This window comes from Populus nigra, chromosome 14 (assembly GCF_951802175.1).
Source record: "Populus nigra chromosome 14, ddPopNigr1.1, whole genome shotgun sequence".
NCBI classification, from domain to species: Eukaryota; Viridiplantae; Streptophyta; class Magnoliopsida; order Malpighiales; family Salicaceae; genus Populus; species Populus nigra.
The window spans coordinates 13,929,378-13,942,597 of record NC_084865.1 but is presented as its reverse complement, the minus strand read 5'-3'; the positions used below and the strand labels follow the sequence as shown (position 1 = coordinate 13,942,597).

Here is a 13,220-nt window from a genome sequence, read left to right as displayed (position 1 = left end):
TTATTGTTTTTTTCTTATCATATTATTAAATTAATCAAATATATTAAACCAACTCAAGTCAATAGCTCAAGACTTATTTTGTTTTTTTACTTCTTTAAAATGCTAGTGTTAGTTGAGCATTTTCTTTTTTATGTTAGAAAAAAATTAGTTGGACTAAAGGCATAACACGAGCCACCAATCTAGTTATTAACTAAAATACTAAAGAATTAAATTTTCCCAGCTACTTCACGATTGATCATATGAATAGTAAAGTAGTTGACCTTATTTTTCTCATTTTCATCTTTATTTTTAATTTTTTTCCTTAGAATTTTTCTTTCCTTTTGATTTAATCCTTATATGACTGAATTCCATGAGATAAAGTTTTAAATTGTAGTAGAAAGATAAGATTTAAATTGAAAGGACTGCATTGTAAAACACAGAGATCTCAAAATTTTTAGAATTTTCATCTAAGTCTAAAAGTTTACTTATTTATTTTTTAGTCATTAAATCTAAAAGAAAAGAGAGAAACTCATCAGAAAATAATAAAATTACCGGTTGGCCACATTTAGACTATAAACAATGATGAGTTTTGTATTAATGAGTTTATTTTCTCAAAAAAAGTTCAATAAAAATGGGTTTGCCTCTAAATACGGTGAAAAAGTAGTAAAGAGGTTCATTTGGTTTGTTTTAATTAAATTGATTTTTATTTTTGAGAGTAATTTTTAAATGTTTTGGGGTTGCCTCTACATATGGTAAAAACAAGTTGAAATATGAAATTTTAGGGTTAAAAAACATATGCCCCGATTTTCATCTACATGCTGTCTTTCACATGTCTCTGGCCTTTTAAAAAATATTGGAATGGATGAAAAAAATAAAAATAAAAAGCCAGGTACACTTATGTTTTTATTTATTTATTATTTATTAAGACCAATCACGCGTACGTAGCCTATCAATCTATCTTCTCATATGTGGGTTTCACAAGCTTGTAAGAATATTTGAAGTACCCAGTTGATATTTCAGATTTGGAAAAACATGCTATTTGGAATCTTTAAATTCTAGCCATTGGGAATCTGCCCTATTTGTCTTATAATAGCCCTGCACCTAATGCCAGCAAAGATATCAAAAAGCGTAGCTAATAAAAGCTGATGTGACTTTCAATTCCTCAAAGATATGGCTAAACATTACTAGAGCATGGATCATGTAAAGCTGCAAGCGAGGTCCTGGGCTTATTGCAACGACCTCAAGAAACGAAAAGATCGAGCTCTCACATCAATGTTCATCGGTGTTGCAAGTTGTTACATGCCTATCTCGGCATTTGATCCCTTTTGTTTGCAGTATGAACTCTAAAGCAACGTTTTCACCATTGTTATACGTACGATTCCACTATTCAAACCCTTTCACTTTCCCTACCCTCGTCACCATACCAATCCAAAACATTTTGTCTTGCATTGCAAGTTGATTATGGCATGAATAGTAGTACTATTTTCATGCTTGGGAGATAGGCAAGGTAGATAATTCAGGTGTGTGACTGAGAGGTGCTAGCTATCAATTGAAGAGGAAAGGGAAGGGAAGTGAGTGGTAAGCCCTTGGAGGTGTAGGAAATATGAACATCCATGCCAAAAACTGTTTGGAACACATGATGCTTGATTAAGCAGCATCACCTCTAATTTCATCAAGCTCACGGTCCCGATTAATTAATTAATTAATTAAGAGAGACAAATACAGGCGATGTGGAGTTATACTAGATCTATACATGTCTTGATAATGACACTAACGCCTGAACTTAGTCTTTCAAATGGTTGAGTTACAATTCTCTTTTCTCCAATTGGTTTCTTTCTCGAAATCGTACATAAATTTCCCTGGGATGATACCACATATAGGATTTTGGATTAGTTTATTCTGATATTAATTAACATAGGTTAATTAAAATTAAATTTGTTTTAAAACATTTCACACATCATCGGTCACATTTCAAGCTATAATATCATGCAAATTACATAAAAAACAATGCTTATTTTCAACTCACCGCAATTTCAAACATATAGTTAAGCATTAAAAAATATCAAAAATCTAAAAAAATTATTTTAATAAATCTAAAAAAAACATTCTCCACCACGTATCAAACATCAATATCATTAAACTAAGCACCTCTTAATTATTTTATTAATGCTGGAGCTGTTTTCGACTTTTTTTTTTAGCTGTATACAAGAAAGGAATCGTTTGCTTGCTTGGAGGCACGCGTACATGTCTTTTCAATATTAAAGTAGCTGGGATGGTAAGATCATCTCCTTTCTTTAATATCTTTTGACTGGATCATGTTATAACCCAGCACAATTTCTCATGGACAAGAAGAGGTGGGAAAGACCAAAGAATAAAAAGGCACGAACACTTTCTCATTTGGAAGCTCTTCTTCTTCTTCTTCTTTCAATTGATCAAAATAAAATTTCTTTTACAAGCTTTATTTGAATGGTACAAAGTAAAAAGTAAAGATAATCTTTTTAACCCAGTTATATATAAAAAAAAGTAAAAAAAAAACCCTGCGAATTGACCCTTTGTCACCATGGCCTCAATTATGTATAGAATCCACGAATGAAGGGAATCCCATTCATTTCCATCCCTTACCTTTTTCCCTTCCTTAGAGAGGGCAGAGCACACGCTTGCTCGGAACGGCAACGAGTCGAGTTGCTCTTGGCGCGGTGAGTCCAAACATATCAGTCATGTCAAGTTCACTTGGTTTCATGCCATCAGGCAATTCCCATGTAAAACAATGAAGCAAGTGAGCAACAGCCAAATCAAGTGTGTATAACCCAAGCTGCATACCGGGGCAAGACCTCCGACCAGACCCGAAAGGAATAAATTCGAAGTGATTCCCTTTAAAATCAGGCACCCCTGGTTTCAAAAACCTTGAAGGCTTGAAAGCATCAGGATCTTCCCATGAATTCTTGTCTCTCCCAATAGCATAAGCATTGATCATCACCCTTGTTTGCTTTGGAATGAAATAACCAGCTACCTCAGCATCTTCAGATGTTTCATGTAAGAGAAGTGGGATTGGTGGGTGCATCCTTAAGGTTTCTTTGAGGGCGCATTTCAAGAATGTTAGTTTGTCAATATCACTTTCCTCCACGCGCCGCTCTAAACCCACCACGTCTGCGAGCTCTTGCTGGACTCTTTTTTGATCCTCTGGACTCTTCATTAGCTCCGCCATGACCCACTCTATTGCCGACGCCACCGTCTCTGTCCCACCAAACATCACATCCTGCCAGAATCAACTTAGATTGATGAGTAATTCCTTCAATTTCATCTACCCACAAATGAGAGATATGTGTAGATTTGCACGTTATTGATTTTTTGTTTCATTGGAATTGAAACGACAAAAAACTGGACTGCAATACTGAGATCATATATTAAATAAAAAGTTTTATAGGTGTGTGTGAGTACCTTACACCTATATTTATATATAAAATGTTCTTTTGTGGGATGATTGGATATTGTAAGAAAAGAGTATCAGTACTTACCATGATTATGGCTTTGATGTTGTCTTTAGTAAGGCTGATGGCTTTTTGTAAATCATCTGATTCATCTACTTTCCTTGCTTCTTCACTATAAAAGGCTAGCATGTCATCGACCATATCGGTTTCAGCATCTTCAGAGAAGTTATTCTGTTTTCTTTTTTGGATATGATCATCGATGATAGAGTCGATGAATTTATCAAGAGCCTTGCGAGCCTTGACAAGTCTAGCGCTGAGCCCTTGTGGGTCAATCCAGCCTAGCCAGGGAATGAAATCAGACATGTTGAATGCTCCAAAAAGCTTAGAGAACTCCTGCAAAATCTTGATGAACTCATCCTGTCCTTCATTTTTAGCCCCGAAAGCTGCTCTGTAAGTGATATTCATGGTCAACGTAAAAATCAATTCTCCAAGATTCACAGGCTTGCCTATATTGGCTTCAACTGTCTTAAGCATTGAGTCCACCTCATCCCTCACAGACTCCCATGATTCAGCCCTTTTCCGGCTAAATAGCTTCATGACGCAGAGCTTACGCATCTGGCGCCAGAAAGGACCATAGTGAGCAAAGGCCATATCGGCACGATCATAGGTTAAGTAACTTATGGCTATGTTGGCTGGTCTGTTGGAGAAAATGTTATCCTGGACTTGCAAAACTTGGCGAGCTATTTCAGGAGACGAAACAGTTACCATATGCAAGTACCCCATACGCATGTGAAATAGCCCACCATACTGCTTAGCTAGTTTAGCTAACCCACGGTGAGTTATTTGGTCCATCATGTGCATGCTACCTACAAGTGGCAACCCTTTAGGCCCTGGTGGATATGGCAATCTTCGGCGAAGGCGAGAGAGTAGACCTAAGAAGAAAAGTGAAGTGATAGCGATCAAGAAGAAAGACATGGGTGAAGCTTGCAAAGATTGGACAAGAGAATCCATGGATGGTTTATGTGTTGGTGCCTATGGATGTTTTCAGTCTGTATTTTGTGTATTCCACAAGACTTTACTCCTCGCAACTTTCCGATGTTGCTAAGTTGAGAAGGATGTCATGGGGCTTTATATAGATTTTTTTCGTGGCCTGTCTCGAATATTTCACAAGTTGGCCACTTTTTATTTATTTAATTATCTTAAATTATCTTGGAAGGTTTCGTCTCCAATTTGTAAAAAAATTTGTTTACTTATTCAATGTTGAAATCAAATAAGTTTATATTTTCTCTTGTGAAAGGTTGAAAACAAGTGTAGACTTTCTATAAATGAGTAGAGAAGGTAGGCCCATTAATTAATGACTTTCCTAATATTCTTTTTTTCGATATTTTTGGATCAGGCACATGGAGGCCATCCAAATATACCTCCTATCGAATATATTTGAATCGGCATAGTTCTAATTGCAAAATTCACAAAAAACATGTATGATTTTTGTTACAAAATAGCAACTATGATTTGATATAAGCTCTCATACAAAATCCGGATGGAGAACAATTTCACCTATATATAGTGAACCAGCTCACATGTTGAGGTCAAAATAACCACTACCGACCAAATTTTCTGTCATATTTATACTTTTAGTATATTGATATGAATGGATAAAAATGTTCTATAAAAAAAAACTCTCATTGATCATTTGTGGTTTGTCGGTGAGTTTGTTGATAATAATTTTATTGATGGATTTACGGACTACAAAAGCCCGCTAAAAAAAAATTACCTGCTTCATTTCGTTGATATTTTCATCGATAAATATAACATATTACCAACAAAAAAATTATATATGATTCCATCAATGATTTTTTTTTTATTGTCAGTATTTTCATTGGTGAATCTAACATATAACCAATAAAAAGACCATATGCAATTCTGTCGGTGATTAAATAGTGGGAGTGACATTTACAATAATTATTTTTCAACTCTCTAAAATATACCAACAAACTTAATCATTCAATAAAACCATCAATAATATATATATATTAAAAAAAGTACATAATAATTAAAATAAAATAAATTAATATAAAAATACAATATTTATTATAAATTTAAACATTTATAAGTTCAAATACAATTAATTTAAAATAGAGGCGCTGGAGGATGAAGAGGGTTTCCACCAACACCATGGAGCCAATAAAAGAGGGCACATATACCACCCATCTGTGATCTCATCTTCATTACCAATCAGCGGAGTTCGGCCATCTCAACATTGATTTGCTCACTATAAAAAACAAGATTGGTCGTTCAAGCTTGAACTTGTTGGTCTAAAATCGCCTTGAACTTAGGAGTTTGAGTGCTCCAAATCGATTACTAGCATCCAGCTTGCATGTTGTCCACAAGTCCTCGACCATAGTGTTAGAGAAACTGTACACCTGATTTCTATCAGGTCCATTGGATGAATATGCCTTCAATCATAAATTTAGATCGAGATTTGGATGGATCGAAGAATTGTCCTCATATCTCTCCTTTAATCGGGTGTTATATGTATATTGAAAAAAAAATTTAGCAAATTCAAAAAAATAATAACTTAAAAAATGGTTGAAAACCAACATTTCACAAAATATTGAGCTTGACTATCCACGAGCTACTGCACATGGTTTTGGATGTCATCACCTTGCACGTGCGTTTCCATAAAAAGCTCCATCGGGCTTGACTCACGTCCAAGAACTGTAGCCAACAAGAGAAAATTGTTGTAAGTTAAATATATTTATAAAAAAACAATTAATAAAAAATATATGTTATTAAAAATAATTTTACCATCCGCTTCGCATGCGAAACTAACAGAGCCACTAATGTGTGTGGCAACAAAATTATGTTTCCTTGATATATCATAAGTCAAAGCCTCGAATAATCAAAACTACTTCAACTCATCGATTAACAGTCAAAGACAACCATCTATATTCTGACCTAAACTCTTAGGACTAAGTATGACCATAGATAAAAACATGAACTTCAACCTCATACACATATCGATGGCAAGTTGTAAATCATGAGAATCACTTGCCAACAAGAATAAAGAGCAACAAATAACCCGAATGGATTGAATCCGTCTGTATATAACCTAAGACACACATTCGTTGATTCTATTAAAAATTAAAGATGCACTCTATTAAAATGTTTACAGGCCTCACCATTAGAAGAGTGCATTATCACTCCATCCATCACATCATGTGAATGATATCATGTCATGTGCTCAACAGTCTTTGGTGACATGAATATTATTTGAAGTCTAGGTGTGATTGAAAAGTATTTAAGTTTTATATGTGCAAAAAGAGTTCTTTCCCTGCTAATTTTGGGTTTATAACGAGCATGCTCACATATTCTACATTCGTTTAACTCTATATTTTAAAGGTAGTACAATATACAGAAGTTTGGACACATATTAATTTTTTTGTATCCTAGGTCGGAGGGTTTCATTATGGATTTAGCAGCATAAAAATTTTTTTTAGCCTATTCCTTTCAGGTAAAATACTTCTCGCCTATTCGATAATTTTTTCATAATTAGTCTCACTCAACCCATGATATGACTTGATGATGAATACTTGTGCAAGGATCGATAATTTACTATAACTTATATACCCATTCTATAATGGTTCATTGGAGTTTTTCAAAAGATCAAAAAGCTTGGTCGCATCTGGATTAGGTTTTTCATCTACGATTGAATATTGATTAGCATAACACATCTAATTCACATTGCATCCTTGTGACCATATTCATATAAGGATTACTATTATCATTTACAACTCTATGCACTTTGTTAGAACTCGAAGTTAGCCATCATTTCTACCATGATTTCGTAAGGAACATATGGTTCTTTATGTGTAAACCAACACATGTATCTTTTCATGAACCCTTTTTTTGTAGAAGATGCATTGTTACAACATCTGTATCGAGAAACTTTATATTTTTACATCTTTTACATGAACATCTAATACCACCTCCATTAATATTTCTCGGATTAAATAGTGTGTAATTAATAAAACCCCGAACTCCATTACAATAATCCATCATACACAACCTTTTGGGTGAATCTCGATATATTCATGAATGATGATCCATTATTTATATCAAACTCATATAGAATATTGATGATAACATGCATTAATTAATTACATAAACTAAATAAATTTAAAAATATTAGTTTAACTTAAACTTATTCAATCTATTTTAATAGTATTATTAATTCATTATCAATTATCTACATAAATTCAAATTTCTATACATTTACCAAAAATCTTAACTTAATAATAAAATTGACAAAATATAAAATGGACCCATTAACTGAGCCATTATTTATTTTATCACAAAACACTTAAGTCATAAATTCAAAATAAATCTCATCAATTTATAAAAGAAAATGTAATTTTACAAAATCTCAAACAAACCTTAACATGTACAAATCATATATTTATACAATAAATTTCTATGGGAAAAATCTATAAAACAAGGAAATACCTAAAAAAATATATATACAACAAAATTATATAATAAAAATTAACATTTTAAAATTGAGTTAAAATAAAAAATGGATAGTTTTGTTTACTTGAAGTGGGGGAATCCTCAATAAAATTTGACTTGTCATTGTAGTTTTTGCTTTTTTTTTCATTTTTTATTTTCTTACTGTACTTCCCTCGGTATATATAAGAGAATATTTCCGTCGGTCCTTATCGATGGATACAACGAGTAAATATTCTGTTGGTAAAATTCACTCTGTTTTTGCTTTTTTTTTTCATTCTCTCTTTTCCCATTCTAATTCTCTAGGAATATACCAAGGGGATATTTCTGTCGGTGTTTTTCGATGGATACAATGAGGGAATATTCTGTCGGTAAAATTCATTATAATTTATTGATGAAAAAATTCTATTAATGTTTTTGTTGGTATTTATCAATTTTCTGATAGTAAAACACAATCATTTTTTTTTTCATAAATAAGAAGGGGGTAGTGCGTATATAATGAGAGAGAGAGAGAGGAAACAGGAAGGACATGTCTTCCTATACCTTTTATTTTAAAATATAAAAATTTATTTTAAAATTATTCAAAAAATAAATTTATTATATGCTTCTATTCTTATACTTTAACCGAATATATTTCTGTTTCATTATCACTATTTTTTTAATTTTAAAATAATAACCAAATGCTACTGTAAATGGTCGGATATACAAAGAAGAGTATCATTCTTTTTCAAATCTTTAAATCCACACCTCATTTTTCCCAATATTTAAATCTAAATTCTGTTAGTTAAAATCCCAAATTCAAACACCACAGGCATTAAATCACGAAACTAAATGATCCGCGATTCATATCCTCTCCTAGCTCCGTTACTCTATGTAATTTAATTATAAAATGAATGATATGGAAGAGTCTATACACAAATCTTGAACTCAATTATAATTAAAAGATAGTTTACATCGTAATTAAGAGATAATATATAGAAGTGGATGATTAATTCATAGACAAATATCTCATAATTGTATTGAATTCATTAAACCAGCTTTTAAAAACTACAAACCCATATCAAATATAATGACAGCTCATTGAAAAATTCCCAAGTGTTTCTGATCTGTTTCTCACAGATAAGGATAGACGACTAAATTGTTCATATTATATCTCAACTTGAGTACGTACGTTGTATATAATATCACCGTTCAGACTTGCATAATTAAATGGATTTGGATATTAATTTGAATACACATTCAAACCCAATTAAAAAAAAATAATACATTCTATATATTCCAATCCCTATCTGTATATTAGCGTGCACATAATAATTGCAGTGGCTTGTTTTCTATATATTAAAAAAAGTATAGTAAATGTAGAAAATAATGACTTTTATAAAACGCAAAAAGAAATATATAGTGCTAATAATTAATTCGAACTCATTTGACCTTAATTAATATATTTATTTATTTATTATTGATGATGGAAAGCACGCGCTTTGCCTGTATTGAAGCACTAATTAACACTTGTGAACTATGGATTGAATTGGTCAGTTAATAGAGCATATTACAATTTGAAGGGTAAAATGTGACAAATATACTGCTTGTGGATTGTATGTGAATCTAATTTCTTCATCTCATAATTGCCATGAAGACCCCTGGTGATATTGGTGAAAATTACACGTGCCTCATGATGTTGGTTTAGTCCACCAGAGCTCAATTTTTCTCCCCCCACTAACACATTTTAATTAACAAAAAAAACCGAAGAAAGAAAAGAAAAGGTATGTAAATACTGTTGAAACGAGCTAGCCATGCATATTCCGAACCTTGAACAAGCTTGATTTGCATGATTACAACTTCGATTGGTCCTGACCCGACCATCTCTTTTGTTGTTTATTCTAAATATACGCGTGTCTAATTAAGAAATCTACAGTTAAGGACATCAAGACCGTCGTCATATTAGAACGAGACCGACCTCCTCAACCAGTTTTATGTTGTCTAAATATATACACATTAATTTTAATAGGACAAGGTCTTGGTTGTTGAAAACTTCACAAAGATTATGATCTTCTTAAAGTTGTTTTTCGAAGTTATGATGTGCTTCAATGCGTAAAAGACTGGACTTAAACATTGAAAAATATGCAAAATTAACAAGTCTTTTGGGGGTTTGAAAGAAACCTTCCACGCTCAAGTTAACACTAGTGGTCGAGAAAACGAGCTTTAGATGGCTGTATTATGTCTAGTTATAGACTAAAACTTAAAGATCAAAGCTTAGAAAGGAAGATGTAGTTTTTCTATGGAGATTAAGATTTTGAAAGAGAGGAAGATGCACTACCTTGATGTTCAAAGCTATATATTTATATAACCTTGAACTCATGTGAGTGTGTCAATAAAAATAACATAGGATCGATGATTAATGTGTTTATTTTCTATAATTTTAAACTACATGGAGATAAAAACCGAGTGTGACAAGAAGCTCTACCAAAGCTTTCCTCGCTATGGGTTTTATTGTTGAACTTTATGGACACATCGGGTCCAATATAATGGTGAGTGTGTTAGCTTTTAGATTTCTAAATCGATGATCTCCATTCTAGAAGAGCATTGAGCCATGTGATATGCTTGTATTCCGAAAAATATGAACTCTTTTTAAACCATGAATATCTGAGTGAGTTTAATGACCTATCACAATTTTAAGATTGTCCCCAACAAGCAATATTCCGAGCACTATGCATTATTATTGGTGAAAACAAAATGCAAGTTTCCTTCTGATCATAAAAAAGAAAAAGAAAAAAAGAGAAGAGAATACGTTGATGCATGATTTCTAGCTAGGCCAAGGTATATAAATTTTCAAGGTTCTCTTTTCTTAAGAGTTATTAGCCTAAACATTTTATGTTAATTTTCATAATAATAATAATAATAATAATAATAATAATAATAAGAGAATGATCATAATTAACCTAGCTAGTAGTTGTCATATGTGCTATCTTTCATTTTCTTAAATGCTTGCAATTAAATTTCTTACCTAGTGTAATTAATATGGTTGCAATGGAGCCAACCACCTCCTTCAACAAATTTCCAAATACTTAGTATTGCGTAAATTAATTTTGTTGTTTACTCGGTGTTATCCTTTATAATTATAGCATAATTAATATCTAAATCTGCCACGCACTCATGCAATGTGACTCTTACTTGTGTAACATGAGGTCCCATGCAAGTACTAGCTAGTGATCTTTGAGAGATTTTGATGCCCGACCTTATTATTATTGCTTGATAACCTTCAGTATAATTATAACCTTTACAAGTCATTTTCGTGGTAAGACATTGGAACCATTGATGGTTTCATTCTACCATTCAATATGGTTAAATATATGCAAGTTAATTAAATTATTTTTCTTAATTATAAGATTTAATTAAATTTAAGATATATTATTAATTTTAATAAAACATGAGATTTATAGATTTAAACGCCAAACTTTCACAACAAACTAGAAAAGGAGCCTGTGAAACATTTCATGAAAGTAAGTTTAGTTAATAGTAAGAGATAAAGATTGTAAAAAATAGTAAATTTCTTTATAAATACTATTCTAATTATTAAAAAATAATATAAATTATATCTTGGGATCTTACTTAACAACTTAAGCTTTTGAATTGAATTGGTTCTTAAACAAGGTATTAGAGTCTTAATGATAAAATGATCACGAGTTTGAATTTCATTATCTCTATTTATTCAAAGGGTTTCACTTGAAAGAATGTATTAGAAAATAATATAAATCTTAACTTAAAGAGATATATTAAAGAATAATATAAATATACATGATAACTTGATTAGTTTTGATATGATAAAATTAACTTAAAAACCATGAAAAATCGATAATTATACTTATTATCCATGATATATATAATATAGTTAGGTTGCAAACATTAGCATCACAGTAACGTCATGTTGTACGTAGGGTGTGATATCTCAACACTCGTCTCTGTTTACAGCGAAATATGTATACATCAATGTGAAAGCCACCTTGATCAAAGCTTCAAGGCACATCATTACACAATGGAAGTGAATTTTAATATTGATTGCAAGACTGAATTGTTGTAAGAACTCCTTGAGATTTTATTGGACCAGCAGAAGCTACTGAACAACCCAGCGGTTGCCATATCACATCACAAAATGATGATTTAGCCCTAGTTGATCGATCGATCCTTGTTGGTATTCATGGCAGCTTCGCTGAACCTATCAGATGCAGTGGAAAATGAGATCAGGAGAGGAGGAATCCCCGTCCATAATGTAATTAAGTGAAGTAGACAATAATCAACATAGGGCTGCAGTCAAGGTCTGCAACCGAAACCTTTCATTTCAACTATTTTTTATCCTCTTCTTCTCAAGAAGCTACAACTTTTGCCTTTTCGACTGCCCATTTAAGAGATGATGTCCGTGTGATCTGGATTATCACATGCTACAATTCATCAATCCACCTTTTTCAGCGGTATAATAAGAGATTGTGCATAATTTTCATTTCTATATATACCAGCACTGTTTCCGAGCTTCACATACGTTTTCAATTATGTTATTGGTGCCATTTCCTTCCAAAACGGGCATATGGGAAGTTGAAAGAGAAATGATGATGGCCAATGAATAATTAATCATGAAAATTAATTACGAACATAGCGGTTGATTACAGTATCTTAAGGACCATGGTTGGTGGTCATGTTTGAGACAGACAAAGAAGGCTGTGGTAGGTTAAGTAATCTAGAAAGACGCAAGAGACAAAACCATTCGAGATGAAGAACGTGACATTGCTTGTGCTCATTCCAATGGCCATCAAACACAAAATCAAGACATGACTCATTCTTAAAAATAACTGGGCAGATTGGTTTTAGATTTGTTTTTTTAGATATTATTAATTTAAATTTTATAAATTTTAAAACTATTAAAGATTTATATGGCTATTAATTTTAAAATTTATAGTATTAATTAAGGTAAGCTGATCTTGACATCCATAATAATAATAATAATAATAATAATAATAGTAGTAGTAGTAGTAGTAGTAAAAAAACATAACTCAATCTCTAAAGCAATGCTAAGAAGTTTTTAGCCCTTTGATTAGCATGCTGCTTGGTTCTTTCTCTCGATTGAATTCTACACATCTTTTGTACGTTATAATCTTGTTTTTCAATCTTTTAATTAAGTGTCACCGTTTAGATAGTTAGAGAACAATCACGAGAGAATTCATTTAAATCGATTCAGTTTCACAACACCTTTAATTTATTCCAATTGCATTCTCTGAAGCTACAGCTAAAAGAAACGTTGATAGCATGGAAAATATA

The 13,220-nt window shown here is 32.1% G+C and overlaps 1 protein-coding gene across 1 annotated transcript; it reads right to left on the bottom strand.

The window, feature by feature from the left end:
* Positions 1–2,351: 2,351 nt before the first annotated feature.
* On the bottom strand, positions 2,352–4,521 carry LOC133673428 (cytochrome P450 84A1-like). Its single transcript, XM_062094227.1, has 2 exons — positions 3,495–4,521; positions 2,352–3,235 (listed from the first exon to the last, which is right to left on the bottom strand). Exons 1-2 carry the CDS (start codon positions 4,416–4,418, stop codon positions 2,615–2,617), a joined length of 1,545 nt encoding a protein of 514 aa, XP_061950211.1. The 5' UTR covers positions 4,419–4,521; the 3' UTR covers positions 2,352–2,614.
* Positions 4,522–13,220: the final 8,699 nt, after the last annotated feature.